Here is a 17,838-nt window from a genome sequence, read left to right on the forward strand (position 1 = left end):
AGAAAATACCATATGCATAAACAAAGCTCTCTTGTCTCAATTTTTCTTATTGTCATATTATTGCTTGACAAAATCATGAGGTACAAACTCCCCCTCAAACCATGCCAAAAGGATGAATTATACCCAATTCACCACGAAGAAATGCAAAGCGATTAGAATCCAAAGGTTTAGTGAAAATATCAGCAATTTGCAACTTAGTGTCCAAAAACTGCAATTCAACATCTCCCTTCTCAACATGATCCCTCAAAAAGTGAAAACGAATATCAATGTGCTTTGTGCGTGAGTGTTGAACAGGATTCTTAGCAATATTGATAGCACTAGTATTATCACAAAAGAGAGGTACTTTCTCAAAAGTAGGACCATAATATTTCAAAGTAGATAAAAGCCAAAGAATCTGTGAACAACAACTAGCAGCAGCAACATATTCAGATTCAGCAGTTGATTGAGCAATACTAGATTGTTTTCTAGAAGACCATGTAATCAATGATGTACCAAGAAAATGACATGTTCCACTAGTACTTTTCCTATCAATTCTACAACCTCCAAAATCAGCATCGGAATATCAACTTAAGCATATAGAAGATGAAGTAGAATACAAAATTCCAAACTCAAGTGTATGATTCAAATACCTCATTGTTCGCTTGACCGCTTGACGATGTGAAGCACGAGGAGAAGCTTGAAAGCGTGCACACAAACACACAGCAAATTGTATGTCTGGCCTAGAAGCAGTAAGATATAACAAAGATCCAATCATACTTCTATATTCCTTTTGATCAACAGCTTCACCATGTTCATCAGGATCCAACACAACTGTAGAACCAATTGGTATTGAAATTGGCTTGCAATTCTCCATCTTGAACCGTCTCAAAAGATTCTTCATATACTTCGTTTGATGCACAAAAGTACCTTGAGGTGTTTGCTTAATTTGCAATCCCAAAAAGTACGATAACTCACCCATCATGCTCATCCCAAATTCCTTGCGCATAGTCTCAGCAAAATCTACAACCAAAGCGTGAGTTGAACAACCAAAGATGATATCATCCACATAAATCTGAACAAAAAGTTGATTATCACCATGCTTAAGAACAAAAAGCGTTTTGTCAACTTTTCCCATTGTAAAATCTTTTGCAAGCAAAAAGTTCTTAAGTCTATAATACAATGCTCTAGGAGCTTGTTTCAAACCATACAAAGCTTTAGACAATTTAAAAACATGATAGGGAAAATTAGGATTTTCAAAACCTAGTGGTTGTTTGACATAAACTTCCTCCTGTATAAAACCATTTAGAAAAGCACTTTTCACATCCATTTGATACAATTTAAAACCTTTTGAAGCAGCAAAAGCCAACAAAAGTCTAATTGCTTCAATTCTAGCAACAGGAGCAAAAGTTTCATCAAAATCCAAACCCTCCACCTGGATAAAACCTTAAGCAACAAGTCTAGCTTTATTTATCACAATTAAACCATCCTCATTTTGTTTATTTTTGAAAACCCACTTGGCCCAGAAGGTGGTTCAACTAAAGTCCAAACTTTGTTTCTCTCAAAATTTTCAAGTTCTTCATGCATGGCATTAATCCACGATTCATCAGTTAATGCATGTGACACATCTTTGGGTTCAAAAGAAGCAACAAATGCAGAATTTGCACAAATATCATGAGTTGTTACCTTAGACCTTGTAGTCCACTCACCTATATTACCAATGATTTGTTCCGGCGGATGACGTCGTTGAATGTGCAAAGGAGCAGCAACTTCTGAAGTTGACCCATGTTCTGTATCAGTACTGGTCGAAGTAGTAATCTCCGGAGGACCATCTCGATCAGCATCAACAGTACCCGAACCCGACGTCCCTGGCCGGTCTGACCGCTCCTCCTGAGCCGGTTTGACCGGCCTGGCGCCCGGTCTGACCGGCCGAGCCGACCACGTCGTCGTCGTTGTCGTTGCTCTCGTCTTCAAAAATACAACCATCCTCCCCCTGAACCTGTGACAGTGTACCTACAATGTCGGGTTTAGTACCTGGACTAGCCTCATCGAAAGAAACTTCGTAAGTCTCAACAATTTTGTTAGTCTCCAAAATAAGTACACGATAACCACGAGTGTGTGCGGGGTAACCAAAAAACAATCCATCGGTAGAACGTGCCTCAAACTTATCCAAATTTCCAGATTTCAAGACAAAGCATTTGCAACCAAAAACATACAAATGTGAAACTTTGGGTTGATGTCCAAATCGAAGTTCATAAGAAGTTTTTCCATGTTTAGATCTCAAGAAAACTCGATTTGAAATATAACAAGCAGTGTTAATAGCCTCAGCCCAAAATTTTCTAGTAGTTTTATATTCATTCAACATCGTTCTAGCCATCTCAACCAAAACATAATTTTTCCTTTCAACAACACCGTTTTGTTGAGGAACACGAGGAGAAGAAAATTCATGTTCAAGACCTCTTTCATTGCAAAATTGTTCAAATGAAGCATTTTTAAACTCACCACCATTATCACTTCGAATTCTTTTCAAAGAACCAGGAAATTCAAGATCCAATCGAAGAAACAAACCACGAAAGTGTTGAAAAGCTTTGTCCTTAGTTGCCATAAAGAAAACCCAAGAATATCGAGAAAAATCGTCAACAATAACCAACACATACCACTTTCCTCCAACAGATTGCACTCTAGCTGGACCAACAGTGTCCATATGTAATAGCTGTCCCGGTGCATCCGTCATCACAGAAACAATAAGAGCATGTGAAGAAGCAACCATCTTAGCATGACGACACGGTGTACAAACCAAATCAAGTTCTTTCTTAAGTTTAGGCAAACCACGAACAAGATCCAAACCACTTAACCTAGTGAGATGATCAAAACCAATATGTCCAAGTCTACGATGCCAAAACATCACATCTTTATCAAACTTAGCAACTAAACATGTTATCACAGGCGAAACATGATTTTTAAAATCAGCATTAAACACTCTTCCATAGAGAGAAATATTCAACACAGAATCACCACAAGAATCAAAAACTTTACTTCCAGTTTTCTTAAAGTGAACCTCAAAATTCTCATCAACAATTTGTGAAACTGAAAGCAAATTGTACTTTAAGTCCTCAACCAAAGCTACATTCTTCAATTCAAATTTTTCATTTACCTTAACCAAACCTATAGCGAGAACGACACTTGTAGAAGCATCACCAAAGATAATCGATTCAATCTTGGATGCCTTCTTGAGGGAGGAGAACCAATTTTTATCACCGGTCATGTGCTGCGATTAACCGGAATCCACGATCCACACGTTCTCCTTCCTTGCTACCAAAGCCTACACACAAGCAGAAGTCGAAGCCTCAGTACTGGGGTTAGATGATAATAAAAATTTAGGAATCCAGTACTGAGAGGCGACCTTGGAGCCAGTGTCAGCGTCATGCCAAAAGACATCTTTGACAAACTCAACTTCACGATGTAGGCACCGACACCTATGCGCCTCCAACTGGCTGACTCGTCAGTCCATTACCCGGCAGGGATAGCGAAGGACGTGCCAGTAAAGATATGGGATTTCTTTATCCCGGTTGATTTTGTGGTGCTAGATATGGACACGGGGAAAGAGACGCCGCTCATCCTAGGGCATCCGTTCCTTAGCACCGCAGGGGCCAACATTGATGTGGGAACGGGGAGTATTCGTTTCCATATCAATGGGAAGGAGGAAAAGTTTGAGATTCAACCAAGGACGGAACAATGCTCCATGGTCAGAATCCAGTACGGGCCGAGCCCGCAGAATATTCAAGAGGTCGAAGTGGAGCCACCCAAAACGGATAGCCTGGTAAAGTTTATGCAGAATTTCCTGGAGAAGGAAACAACAATGCCCAGGAACCGTTATTGGAAGACGCCGGTGAAATCACCTGTACCGGCCAAGAAGTTAGAGCAGCCGGCAGAGAAGAAGCCGTCTTCTGCACCAAAACCAAAGAAGGTGTGGAAGGAAAAGCCAAAGACGACCGCTCCATCATCTCCGGAGACGGGTGGAAAATCCGTTAACTAAATCGAAAGGAGGTACGGTCTTGCACGACGGACTTTAAATGACGTGACCTTCGCCAACAGGTAAATTGGTATGTATCTGCATATTTGTTTTTCAATAATTTGAATTTTTGCATCACCACATGTTTGAATTTCAAAATTGCATTTAGGGTTTTTGAATTTTAAGGAAATTCTTCAAATGAATTTTTCAGAGCAAACCAAAATAAAATTTTCAACAAAAATTCACTGTGCCACGACCACACTGACCGTTGGATTCCAACAGCCGAAAGTGGGGCCGGTTGGGCCCACTAGTGGTTCGGCCGAACCCACTGGTTCGGCCGAACTGGCCAGGCCAACAGTCGGCTGCCTCCTCTTTTGAGGCACTACTTATGGCAGCTGGCCAAGAGAGGGAATTCCACCCCATTTTCAACTCATTTTCATTCCCTCTCCAAAGTTTGCTCTCAAGTTCATTCATGCTTTGATAGTTTTCCTCAAATTCAAATCTTTAGCTGCATACATACAAGTTGCTTTGGTGAAACTAACCGGCGGGTGAAACTCTTGTCATTTCTAACCCCTGCCGAGTTAGCCTATTCTTGCTCCATTGTGCAGTATGAGAAGGCGACTGTCTCGTCTATTCAAGGGGTCGGGCTCTCCATCAAGTCGTCATGACAACTCTAGTACTCGTTCATCAGCTGATGTTTCGATGGAAGACGCCGACGCTCCGCGACAACTCCTGAGCGACGCTGACCTCGACCTTGTCCGTGATCGGGAGAGACAAGCCTACTACATGCTGAGCGACCGGGAGTATACTCACACGCGACAATACTCACCGGAGTTTCTGAAAAAGATAGGTATGGATGTTGAAATTCGTTCTATTTGGAAAGCTGTTGGTTGGCAGAGATTTGCTGTGGTAGATGAGCCTAGTTCTCGTTTGCTTACTCTGCAATTTCTGTGCACTTTGAAAGAAATAGAAGATGGTATTTCTTTTCACTTTTTCCATAAGAAGTTCACGCTCACATGGAAAGGCTTAAGTACACTTCTTGGTTTTCACGATTCCTGTAAAATCGATCTCCAGAAAGGAATTTCTGGGTTCGAGAAAAATAGGTTTTGGGAAGATATTTCTGGTGCTCCAATTTGCAAGAAACCTAGAACGAATGATATCCATAATCCTACACTTAGGCTCATGCACAAATGGATTGCTATGACCTTGTTTCCTAGAAGTGATCTGAGTACCATTAGGGATGATGAATTAATTATCATGTTTGCCATGGTTAGAAAGATCAAAATTTCTCCTGTCAAATGTATGATAAGGCAATGGTTAGAAAGGATAAAGTTCTCTGCTCCTGTTGAGTGCACTTCTCTGATTACTCGGATAGCAAAAGGGCTAGGGGTCGTTAGTGACCAAATTGCTTTTATCTTAGCCGCTCGTCCGCGTATTGATGAGGCCTATCTAGTGCAAGGGCATATTTTGAAACATGGAGCAGATGGATCTTTGATATACTTTTTCCCCGGTTGTACAAATGAAATCCTGTTGCCAAATGCGGGGTATCATTTGTACAACTGCCATGAACTAACCATTCCCCTGCAGACCATAGAAGAATCTCGTGCAGGTGGAACATACAGGGAGACGCGCCATGACAAGGAACGAATAAGGAAGTTCATCATCCTCGACACCCGTGCAGATTTATGAGACAGGTTGGGCACCAACTGGGGATGCACCTGGATGGACCCAAGCTCCACGCCATAGCATCGGAGTCTCAACCTGGGCAAGCGCTAGTGAGGACCGGTGGCAAGCATCTCATGACATCCACTGGGGGGACAACCAACCCTCCAGATCAAGTGGTGTGCCTCCATCTCCAAGTGAATGGCGCTCAAGTTCCTCTCGCTGGGACTTCTGTGAAATCACTAGGAGAATGGACACCCCTGATGTGCAGACGGGGGAGATCTAGTACAACCTCACGGAACACATAGCTCAAACGCAAGAATGGCAACAATCTGCTGATGCACAGTTAGCACACATCAACAACATGATGCAGCAACAGCATGATGACCTTCAGGCGTACTTTCACTTTCAGGGGTTCAATCCTTATCAAGGACCCTGAGCGAAAGCCAAGCTTGGGGGGAGACCTCGCTCCCCCCACTGAGGTAACTTGTATCACATTGCATATTTTCCTTTCCAATTGCATATTTGCTTTCCAATTGCATCCTATAAAACTTTAAAACAACATAAAAATTTGCAAAATAGAAAATACCAAAAAAAAGATAGGATATGTTTGAGTCATGCTAGGTAAGACAAGCTAGTTCTCTTTGTTGAAATGATGAATAGTTGGTCTGTTTTATATCTCTGATATATGGGTTCTTGGTAAATACTCTCTCAAAGGTTAGATAAAAGTAGCCAACAATTATCCGGGAACCTGAGGTAAATGGGCTGCACTTGCTGATCTAAGTCTAGGTTGTTGCGAGATATGAGATAGTAAATATAAGTAGCTATGATCCTGCTACTAGTTTGACTTGAATTCCAGATGTGTTGTTTTTCAAAATGATAAATTGAAAGTCCCTCATTTGATATAAATTCCTACCAGAGCCAAAAATGTGCTATCATGATTAAACCATATACATTCTGGTTACTTGCCATTCCATTGAACTTTGTCATATTCTTGTGACTTGTGTAGATACTTCTCATACTCTACGATCAAGATCATACACCCACATATATGCACATGCTAAATTCCTACACTGGGAGCTAAGCAATATTCCATTCCATTTCCATATTACCACCAAAATAAATTCTCCATGCTTTTATGTGCTTTCTTCTTCTAAAAAAATCCTTTTAAAAAGAAAGGAGGGAAAGGCATGGTTATGAAAAAAAATAAAAGAGTTATGCTTCATCAAGCATGAGCATGATTGAAAAAAAAATTTATAGCCATGCCCTCTCCTAATCAATAAAATAAGGATTTTTGGGGGAAGAAAGTAAGCACAAAGGATAAGCATTTTTCTTTTATTTTTCCTCATGTATCACACACATTATGCACGATCTTGATCTTGAGTATGTTTAGTTATCTGCTTAGTCTATGTTTTTGACTTAGTAATAAATGTGAATGCAAGTATGCCATGTTTGATCCCTACCGAGCTCCACATATCAAAATCTTAGAGTAGGAATCAAAAAGGCATCATTTGGTGAGGAATTCGAAATGATACACTTAGAGAGACTGAGTGAATCATTTGAGGAACTTGGTTTTCTTTGCAAAATCATTTGAAAAACTTCCGGAATAAGAGTTGAATAAAGATCGGGTGATTGGTTTTCTAATTGTCGTTCTGTCTTTCAACCGCCCAAGGCAAGGAGAAGCAGTGTCTCATGGGAATCAGGGGTAAGGATAAGCCACCGGGCCAAAGATCATTTAATCTAAGAGAGAGTACATATACCTTGCACCTGTATCTTTGAGATATGCAGCATAGTAGCAACTTCTGATCAACAACCAAGTCTTTGTTTCCTTTCATCCTTCACTCGGGACGAGCAAAGGTTCAAGCTTGGGGGGTATTGTTGACGGTCATTATCGATCAGTTTCGACCGTCAATATCACTAAAACAGGAGAGAACTAGTGATGCTTGCAATGCATAAATATGTTAGAGTAATAATATTCCACTATTATTAGGTCTACTAACCTTTTTGCAGAGAATGATCATAAAGTGAAGGAGAATCGACATCAACGCCCACGATAAATCAATCGGACGATGTCGAGAACCAGACTTGTGTATAAATGGGCAAAGAACTCAGAATGGACACGACAAACTGGGCCAAAATTCACAAGTCCGTAGAGAAGAACAACAGAGGAGGCTGCCAGCCAAACCATGGGTTGGTTGGGCCAGCCCCAGGTTCGGCCGAACCTGGTGGTTCGGCCGAACCCCCCTCATTGCCGCTGGATGCAGGGTTTCTTCTAGACGGTGTGGATTAGCTCCCAATGACGGTTGGAGGGTATTTCTGACCATAACAACCGTCACAACCGTCATTGGGAGGCTATATAAACCCCTTACCTTCTCACTTCACACACACTCTTCAAGCAAGAGCTCTCTCATTCCTCTCAGGATTAGTTTAGTAGTATCTAGCTGGTGGAATAGAGTTAGAATAGGAATCAGGAGTCCGGAAGTCTTCGGAAGAGTCCGGATATTGCTCTAGTAGCTTTCCTTTCCTCTTTTGTAAGCTTTGCACTTTTATTAGAATACTCTTCTAAATACATTTATGGTATTGAAATACTTTACGAGTATATGAGTACCTACTTTACATTATGTTTTGGTTATGCTGAATATACTGCTAGCTTATCTGGGAGATGCTTTGGTGCGGGTGTAGTGTTTGCTTATGCAATTACTCTGTCATGACGATGATATTAGAGTAGTATCTGGTCGTTTAGACGTGGTGTCTAGATTACGGGATATCATTATTTGGGGTTATATATTGCGGATGAGAGGTGGGCCGCTGATGGTGACAGCTCAGTACGGGTATTCCTCCACGCCTATATATAATCCTAAGTTAATTTCCTGGGGAGGGTATTCCTCCGTATTTAGCCCCGGTTGGATAGTCATGATGGGCTGTCGTAAGGAACTTGGCAGTCAGGGGTGGCTTCTCGAAGTACCAGGAGGGCATCGGATAGAGGGTATTAGCTAGTATACCAGTTAACTAGAATTTTTGTATACTATGTATATTAGAAGTATAGGAATAGATTCTCTTTGTCTTTTCTTTCCACCTAGCTTGGATTATTTATTATGAGGATGAGTAGTAATGCTTGTGTGTCACTCTACCCTTGGATTATCTTAACCGTTGCTTAGAATATTATTATCACAAATAATATATAAATTATTAGTTGAGTTCTCTCTACATGATCTTCCCACAGGATAAAATAAATACAATACCCTTGGAATACTCTTGGGTGAAATGCTACAATGGTATATCCGTGCGCTTGCGGATGAACTCTGTAACCATAATATTCCAGAAGTGTTTCTGCGCCTTTGCTGGGAATTATATTTCTAGTAATGTCGTTAAGAAATACCAATAGATACGAAGCAAACACTGGAAATTAACTACCTAGACACCACGCCTATGCAGTTTGATAACTACTTTAATGTGCTAAACACTAAATAAACCACTATATATTAAAGGGGTCATAGTGATCATTGATCCCGTATGTTGATTGGAAACTAACTAAGAGGTAACTCTCATAGAATAAATCTTAAATACTCAGAATGATATTCGATTAATTCAGAGTACTTAAAAGAGTAAAAGAAGCAAGAGAACTATATATTAAATGGGATATACTGATAACTGATCCTGTACGTTATTTGGGAACTAACTAAGAGGTAACTCTCATAGAATAAATCTTGAATACTCATAATGATATTTGATTAAATCAGAGTACTTATCAGAGTAAAAGAAACAAGAGAAGGATTACCGACAACTCTAGAATTCCTCCGACTTTTTCTACTCTACTCTTTCTCTAATTCTAGTATACAATATAGTACAATAGTGCCTCTTATAATTCAGCTCAAGCTTCCAAGTGTGTGCTGAAAGTGAAGGAGGTGAAGCCCTTATATAGGCAGGTAATGATGATTATGATGGTTGGAAAGGTCGGTAATACCCTCCAACCGTCATTGGGGATGAATATCCACCGTCCACCAAAAGCCCTAGATCCAACGGTGCACAACAGGGTTCGGCTGAACCAGGGGTTTGGCCGAACCTGGGCTGGGCCAGATGGCCTGCTGGCTTTGCCTGGGCCTTCCCCTTGCTCTTCTTTATCCATTTCCATGAGTGATGGCCCTATTCTATATTAATTCGATGAAGTTTAAGGCCCACTTTTGGATGGATAAAAGGGATCCTTCACTAAATTTTGGTTTTCCTCCCAACTTTGACGGTTTATTACCTGCATCCAAATATACACCAACACTCATGGAATATGTTACAATTAAACCCTACCACTATGTTGGATATGTTATTCATGATGTTTTATGCAGGTATTAGCGGCATAGAATTAGCATTTAACAGTCGCCAACAAACCCCCACACTTAGCTCTTTGCTCGTCCCTGAGCAAAGGTTAAGATGTAGAATAAAACTTTCCAAGATATGTAACATACCCAAATTCTAGACCTTAAAAATTTCCTGTCAAAATAGTTGGAAGCTAACTTTTCCATTTTTTTTTGAGAGCCAAAAATTTCCATTTTAAACCTAGGTGAAGTTGATCTAACTCTTGCATGAATAAAATTTGAGGACAAATTAAAAACCTTTTTCGTCTCTAACCTGTGATATAGATGCAAACATAAGTGTAGACATCCATACTCGCATAAAACATGTTATGACTTGTGTCCTCAATGTGCATTTGGATTTTTGGTTGGCATTGGATATTAGGTTTCATGAGCATAACTAAAAGATTAAGTTTCACTAAGCAAACCTATAACCACTCTTGAGGAATAATTATATAGACATGGAAATAAGGTTAAATAATACCAACTCAGGTCAAGAGTAGTGTAAATAAATTTCTTACAACACAGAAATAAACATAAGTCTTGCTAATTATCTAAAATAATTTGTGCAAGATAAAATCATGGGAAAATTCATGTAGACTCTACTTAACACATACAACTCACTGTAAATTTTGGTACAATTTAATAACTAAATTTGATACCTCAAATAAATTAGTCAAACCAGTCAAATAATAGACTAATTATAATTCCTAATAAGCTAAAACCATACTTAGTCTAAAAGTGCATTTAACTGCATCGAAGTGTATAAAGGAAATAATTTATTCAAATACTACGTCATTTATCATCAATAAATAAACTTTTTCCAGAATTTATATATTCTGTTTTGACCTCCTAAAAATTCAAACAAAGTCATATCGCGCTCATATTCTCTAATTTTCTGAGAGCAAACTACACATATTTTTTGAGTGCAACCAAAGAAAATGGAATTTAGATAGTTTCATCTACCTCCAGTAAAATCCACATGAACTCATCTGCTCCACATGTTAAGTATTGATTACCAAAGAGAGGGAGAGAAATAATTCAGGAAAATTGATGGAAAATCGAGTTCACCCAGTTTCTTACCCATCCCTCTCACACTCCAGCCTAGTGTACTTCGTCCTGGGCCCACATGACAGTGCCTTAGGCCAGCTCCAACCCTGTCCATTACCTCCTCCACCGCTTCAACCGGCAGACAGGAGCGAGAGAGAGATCAAGTGAACGATCTGTTCGACACGTGTTCGCTGCCGTGGCAATGCTGAGCCTTTCCTTCATCTCCTCTATGCAGTGTCGCCCTCGTCTCCACTTCATTTCCACACCGAGAAAGCCGAGGGAGAGAGAGCTTCAGCTCTCCCTCTCCACCTCTTGCTCGTCATCGACCGCCAAGAAGGAGGAACTCGCAATCGTCTCCAAGCCGTCGACATCGCCAAATCTTTCTCGTTCCCTATTCTACTCTTCATGCTGAACAAGTTCCCTTTGTAACATGTATCGTAGTGCACTTGGCGTTCACCAAAGTGGCACTTGGAACGCTGGAGGACGAGGTTGTTGGTGCGGATTGTGCTTAAGATGGCGCGGACGTGCTGCAGATGCTCCGACCATGTGCTGCTGTAGATCAAAATATCATCAAAAAAGACAAGCACAAAGCAGCGAGGAATGGCGCGAGGACGGTGTTCATGAGGGCTTGGAACGTCACTGGGGTGTTGGTGAGGCCGAACGGCATGACGAGGAACTCGAAGTGCCCTTGGTGCATGCGGAACGCGGTCTTGTGGACGTTGGCTTCGTGCATCCGGACTTGATGATAGCCGGAACGCAGGTCCAACTTGGAGAAGAATTGTGCGCCGCGGAGTTCGTCGAGCAACTCATCGATGATCGGGATCGGGAACTTGTCCTTGGCTGTTGCTTCATTAAGCGCGCGGTAGTCGACGCAGAACAGCCATGACGCGTCCTGCTTGCGCACCAGCAGTTCTGGCGAGGAGAACGGTGATGTGCTTGGCCGGATGATGCCCTGGTGGAGCATGGCGGCGCACTGGCGTTCCAGCTCGTCCTTTTACAGCTGGGGGTACCGGTACGGACGAACAACAACTGGTGAGGTGCTCGGCTTGAGGTGGATGCGATGATCTATCGAACGCGTCGGTGGCAGGCCGCTGGGCTCGGTGAAGAGGCCTGAAAATTCCTGCAGCAAGTGCGTCATGAAGTCGGTGGTGTCGATCACCATGCATCGGGCCAGTCCGCTGTCGGCGAGACAGTAGAATGTGACCTCACGTGTGCTGCGCCAGATTGCCATGCGCATGTTCCTGAAGTCCCAGAGCACCAGTCCCAACGTCTGCAACCATTCCGTGCCGAGGATGACATCGACTGCGCACAGGTCGAATGCAAAGCAGTTGATCCGGAAGAGCTCGCTATCGATCGAGAAGGGAAGATCGCGGCAACGTCCTAGGCTGACGATGCAGTCGCCATTCGCCACCACCATGCGCAGTCCCTCACGCACCGGCTCGAGGGGGAGCCGCAGACGGTGCGCCATGTCAGTGTGGACGAAGTTGTGGGTGGAGTTGGAATCCACGAGTGCGACGACGTGCACGCCGTCGATGGTGATCGGCAGGCGCATGGTGCTACCGCCGCCCACGCCGGAGAGTGCGTTGAGGGACACTCGTGGTTTGTCGGTGTTGGTGTCGCCAGCCGCATCGTCGTCGGTCACTTAGTCATCGTACTCGATATAGAATAAGCGCGTGCACTTGTGTCCCCGAACGAATTTCTCGTTGCAGTTGTAACACAGGCCTTGGCGACGGCGTTCCGCCAATTCTGCCGGTGACAGGTGATGAAATTGACAATGGCCGGTGTCGGCTGATTGGTCAGTTGCCGGGGTCGCCGTAGCCGGTGCCGATGTGTTCGCTGCGCCGCCCTTGAAAAATGTGTGACCCGCCGTTTTGGTCATGCCGCTAGTACGGGCCGCCTTGCGCTCATAGGCGCGTGCGAGGCTCATGGCCTCTTGTAAGTCCTCCGGCTTGTTGAGCTCGACGTCGATCGCCAAATCTTCACGGAGACCGGCGGTGAAGAGCGGCACGAGCTGATTCTCGGATAGAGGCTCAGTGGTGTGGCTGGTCAGTGTGAGGAGCTTTGCTTGGTAAGCTGCGACCGTCGATGTCTGCGTGAGTTTATTGACTTCGCCGAGGGGATTGCTCCGGATCGGGGGACCAAACTGGACGTGGCACAATTCTTTGAAAGTGTCCCAGTCCGGGGGTCCCTGATGTTTCTCGAGGTGGAAGTACCAGTGAGATGGTACGTTGCCATCCACACTCGATCGCCAGCGTCGGTTTTCTGAACCCCGAAAAAACTGCTCACAGTGATTAAGCCAGTTGAGGGGGTCATCCCTGCCATCTAATTTGGTAAATTCAAGCTTGTAGAAGCGAGGGACGCCACCGCCCGCCGTCGCTGTTGTGGATGAGTCGCCAGACGATGGAGGTTGATGTGGTGCTGGAGAGCCGAGGATTCCGTGCCCGCCAAGGCGCGGCGCGCCACCGGGCATTGTGGACGAAGACGCCACCAATTGTTCCAGCGAGGTGATGCGGGAGGTGGCCACTGCGATGGAACGACTGAGATCAGCCAAATCGGTTTTTGAGGCTAGCAGCAAAATGCCCTGGAGGACATCGGCTACCATCTCTTGTAGCTTGAAGATGGGATCGACAGGTTCCAGGAGCGGCTGTTTGCTGGTGTGTGTCGTCCATGGGCTCTGGTACCAAGTTGTCACGAGCTCCAGGGATTGACCTAATAGGATATGAGTGTGTGGTAGGAGGTCGGGGCTTCGGAGGCTTGGTAGACCAGCGACCTGTGGTGCCGACGGGGACAAACAGAAGAGGAGGAGAAAATAGAGAAACGTAGATGAGAAGAATAGGCTGAACTGACTTGATTCATTCTCACTCGAATTGCTCCTTAAATGAGCTTACAGATGAAACTAACAAATGCTAGAAAGAAGGGATAAAACTACTAAACAAACTCTGAACCAAATCCTAACAAACTGAATCCAAACCACAGACACTGTAGCGCGACCTGCAAGCGGTTCTTCAGGGTGATGCCGCGGCAGCCGCACTTCCCGCGTCGTGCATTTACTTTGGCCAGAGGTGTACTACTGTACCCACAAGACACAGCTCTACGACATGTCACCATGCGCCTCAATACCACCACGGTACCTCGGAAAGGAATTGTGACAGTACCCCTCGCACAACACAACTCACCACAGTGCACCAATCCTAGATCATAATCACCCCCTCTATAAATATAACCAGAGGCATGCACTCCCCAGCGACCCCCACGGACTTCTCGCCGCTTCTCAGTCTGGTGCCCCGCAATGAACCATGCTATACGAAAGGTAAAGCCGTTGCCCACGCTAGCTTGTGGTTGGCACGGTTAATGTCTCACAACAGTAGCTCGCAAACCGGTTCTTAATTGTCATGAGCACGACCTTCAAAACCATGTGCTCACAACCCACCATTGTCAAATTTTAATTATCAATTAATTATCATAACACGATCAACCATCGTGAGCTACCATTAAATATAACCATAAATAATAATGTAGTATTATTCATCCCATTAGTGAACTAATGTTTCTATGCATGGCTAAGCAATTATATATATAGCATTTAGCTGAACTAATCCAATATATAAGGTCCAAGCTAATCAATTTATTACCCATAGGAAAATAAAGTCACCTTCGGCCATTAATTAATTGGGAAAGGCTCACCACCCGATGACATTCGAAAATAATGCATAAGTTGAAATAAAACAATAGCTTTAAACAGGTTCAACATGCTCAAAGGGTTGTTTGGGATCTGTGTGACTTGCCTTGCAATAATCGGCCTTCAATTAGTCTTCTTGAACACTTCCGACACACTCACGAACCTTCGCAACAATGGAAACGACAAGCTAACACGCAAAATGAAGAAAAAGACTAATAAAAACCAAATAAACAATACATAAAAAGTAAACAAACATGTAGATCATGATTTTAGATGAATTATGAGACTTGAACGACCTCATTCTGACTTCATATGAATTAGTTATGAATTTTACAAGATTAATTCCAATTAAACCTATTAAAGAAAAGACTATTCCAAATTAATTAAACAATTTACAAATAATTTATATCTGAGATATAAGACTAAAGCATCCTTTGGAAATTACTAGAATGAATTTAGTAGACGACATATAGTAAAAAGAACTAATATGTCATTGAAAAGGAATAACAAAATTTATATTGATTTTGGACGGCTGAGATTAACCCTAACCGAGGTAACACAGATAGAAGCCTCACCGAACCAAAGCGATCGGAGAGGGAGAGACGACGACGACAACGGCGTTCTAGCAATCTTTATGGGAGGAAAACTAGCGGACGGGCTTCACCTTGGCTCTGCGATGCCGACGTCCAGCAACTAAGGAACCAGTGGCCGAGCTTCTTCTCCTCCTTGCGAACCCGGTGGTGACGACGGCGACCAGAGGCGACGATGGACGACGACAGATGGCGCAGCTGGAGATCAAAACACAGTGGCAACCCACTGGTTCACGGTGACGGGCAACCTCAGGTGGAATTTGGCCTCGGGGAAGGGGTGGACGGGGTGGAGCTTGACCTTGCGGAGCCGAGAGAGGCGATGGAGCAGGTCGTCGATGGCCGAGGCGGCTGCTAGGGGCGGCTGGAGCGGCTGCCGACGGTGGACAGGGAAGACGAACGCGGCGACGGCGCTACAAGCGACGACAGAGAGAGGGAGAGGTGGCGGCCGAAAGAGGAGAGGGAGGGGACTCTATTTATAGCCATGGGAGAGAACGGGCTTGGAACGCAAGGAATCGCGCCGGGAAAACCTAGGGTTTGGTGGAGAGATAAACTCGAAAACGAATCCAAATTCGCATCGAATTCAAAGGGATAAAATAGGATTTTTGGGGTAAGAGATAGAGGAGAATAAGAGAAAAAAATCCCCTCAACTAATTTTCGGAATACACGAGAGATAAGGCCGGATTTGGAGGAGAAATCGGCGTCGGCTTCACAGGCACAGGATGAGAGCTCGGGCTCTGTCTGGAGCTGGAAGATGAACAGTAACGAGGAGGTAAAGTAGACTTTGGCTAGGCTTCCTTTTCCTTGGCCCGATTAAAGGAAGAATAGAAAAGGAATAAGTTCATCTAAGGTCCCTTAAATTGTCAACGAATCCGATTTCTATCCTTCAACCGCAAAACCAGATACAACCGGTCCCTCGGCGGTTAAAACCGGTACAGATGAGATCCCTCGGCGGTTTTGGCTGACGTGGCGCCTACGTGGCTAATTTGACTTGGTCTCGATATGACGTGGCACTGATGTGGCACTTACGTGGCAATTTGATCCGAAAAAATAATAAACCTCGTGGGACCCACTCGTCAGTTTCACACAGAAATTAATAAAAATGGTGGGGCCCACACGTATCATTCCCACCCCTCTTCTTCCTGTCCTCTTCCCCATCTCCCATCTCTTCAACTCTCTCTCCCATCTCTTCTCCTGCGACGGTGGCACGGGCGATTCGGGGCAGCAGCGGGTCTAGTAGTCCTCCGATGCCAGCGGCTGGTGCGCGCCGCCGTGCGGGGTGGCGTCGGCGGACGGGATGACGAGGTACTCGTAGAGAAGCCCGGCGAGGCCGGCGCCGATGAAGGGGCCGAACCAGTACACCCAGTGGTGCCTCCAGCGCCAGCCGACGAGCGCTGGGCCAAACACCCTCGCCAGGTTCATCCCGGTGCCGTTAAACGGCCCTCCGGCGAGCATGTGTCAAGAGATGTTGCATTAACATATAGCATTGTCAAATACATGCTTGATAATACAGGCAATTAGCAGAGAATGTGCTAGTGTTAGACTGATAAATGAGGATATATACCTCCCAGAAGTCAGAGACGTCGTCGTCGGGGTCAGGTACCTCGTGGAATTCGTCCACGTTGCCGGAGTAGTCGACCACGGTGTCGGAGACGGAGTCCTGCGTGGAGACGAAGCTCTGGGCAGCGACCATAGCGATGTCCCCCTCCTCCTCGCCCTCCCTAGACAGCGGCCGTGGCGACGCCTTGACGGGGGCGAGCAGGCGGTCGTAGTCGACGTTGGACAACGCGCCTCGCTCGCCTACTCCGCTGTCCACCCGTGCCGTCCGCCGCCCGGAAAGAAGAGAGAGAGAGAGGGGAGAGGGGAAAGGGGAAAGGAAGAAGAGAGGAGTGAGGATGAAGAAGAGAGAGAAGGGAGAGGGAGGCTGGCATGTGGGGCCCACATGGGCCCCACCATTTTTTATTAATTTTTGTGTGAAACTGACATGTGGGTCCCACAAGGTTTATTATTTTTCAAATCGAATTGCCACGTAAGCGTCACGTCAGTACCACATCAGATCGAGACTAAGTCAAATTAGCCACGTAGGCGCCACGTCAGCCAAAACTGCCGTCAAAACCGCCGAGGGACCTAATCTGCACCGGTTTTGATAGTTGAGGGATCTGTTGTATCTGGTTTTGTGGTTGAAGGACGAAAATCAGATTCGTTGACAAGTTAAGGGACCTTAGATGAACTTATTCCAATAGAAAATGGACTTCGGGAAAGAAAGGGAGAGGGCTGCAGGCTGAGAGGAGACTAGGCCGAAAGTGAGATGACTATTCCTAATTCGGCCCGAAAAGGAAAAAGGGAATTTAATTACTTTTCCAATTAAATTAATCACCAAAATCATCTTTGAATTGTTAAAAATACTTTCAATGCTCAAATAATTACAAGAAAAATCCTGAAACTAATTGGACACTTAAAAGTACTTAACAAGATTATAATCAGACCATTTAATGATTAATTTATTATTTAAATAATTGCTGAACTACT

At 44.2% G+C, this 17,838-nt stretch overlaps 1 protein-coding gene across 1 annotated transcript; it reads right to left on the reverse strand.

Annotated features, from left to right (window-relative positions):
- Window positions 1-12,037: 12,037 nt before the first annotated feature.
- Window positions 12,038-16,764, reverse strand: LOC127774157 (uncharacterized). The gene is made up of 4 exons (XM_052300440.1): window positions 16,561-16,764; window positions 15,387-15,510; window positions 12,934-13,305; window positions 12,038-12,684 (listed from the first exon to the last, which is right to left on the reverse strand). The coding sequence occupies exons 1-4, from the start codon at window positions 16,762-16,764 to the stop codon at window positions 12,038-12,040; spliced, it is 1,347 nt and encodes a 448-aa protein (XP_052156400.1).
- Window positions 16,765-17,838: the final 1,074 nt, after the last annotated feature.

Source organism: Oryza glaberrima, chromosome 5 (genome assembly GCF_000147395.1).
Source record: "Oryza glaberrima chromosome 5, OglaRS2, whole genome shotgun sequence".
Lineage (NCBI taxonomy): Eukaryota > Viridiplantae > Streptophyta > Magnoliopsida > Poales > Poaceae > Oryza > Oryza glaberrima.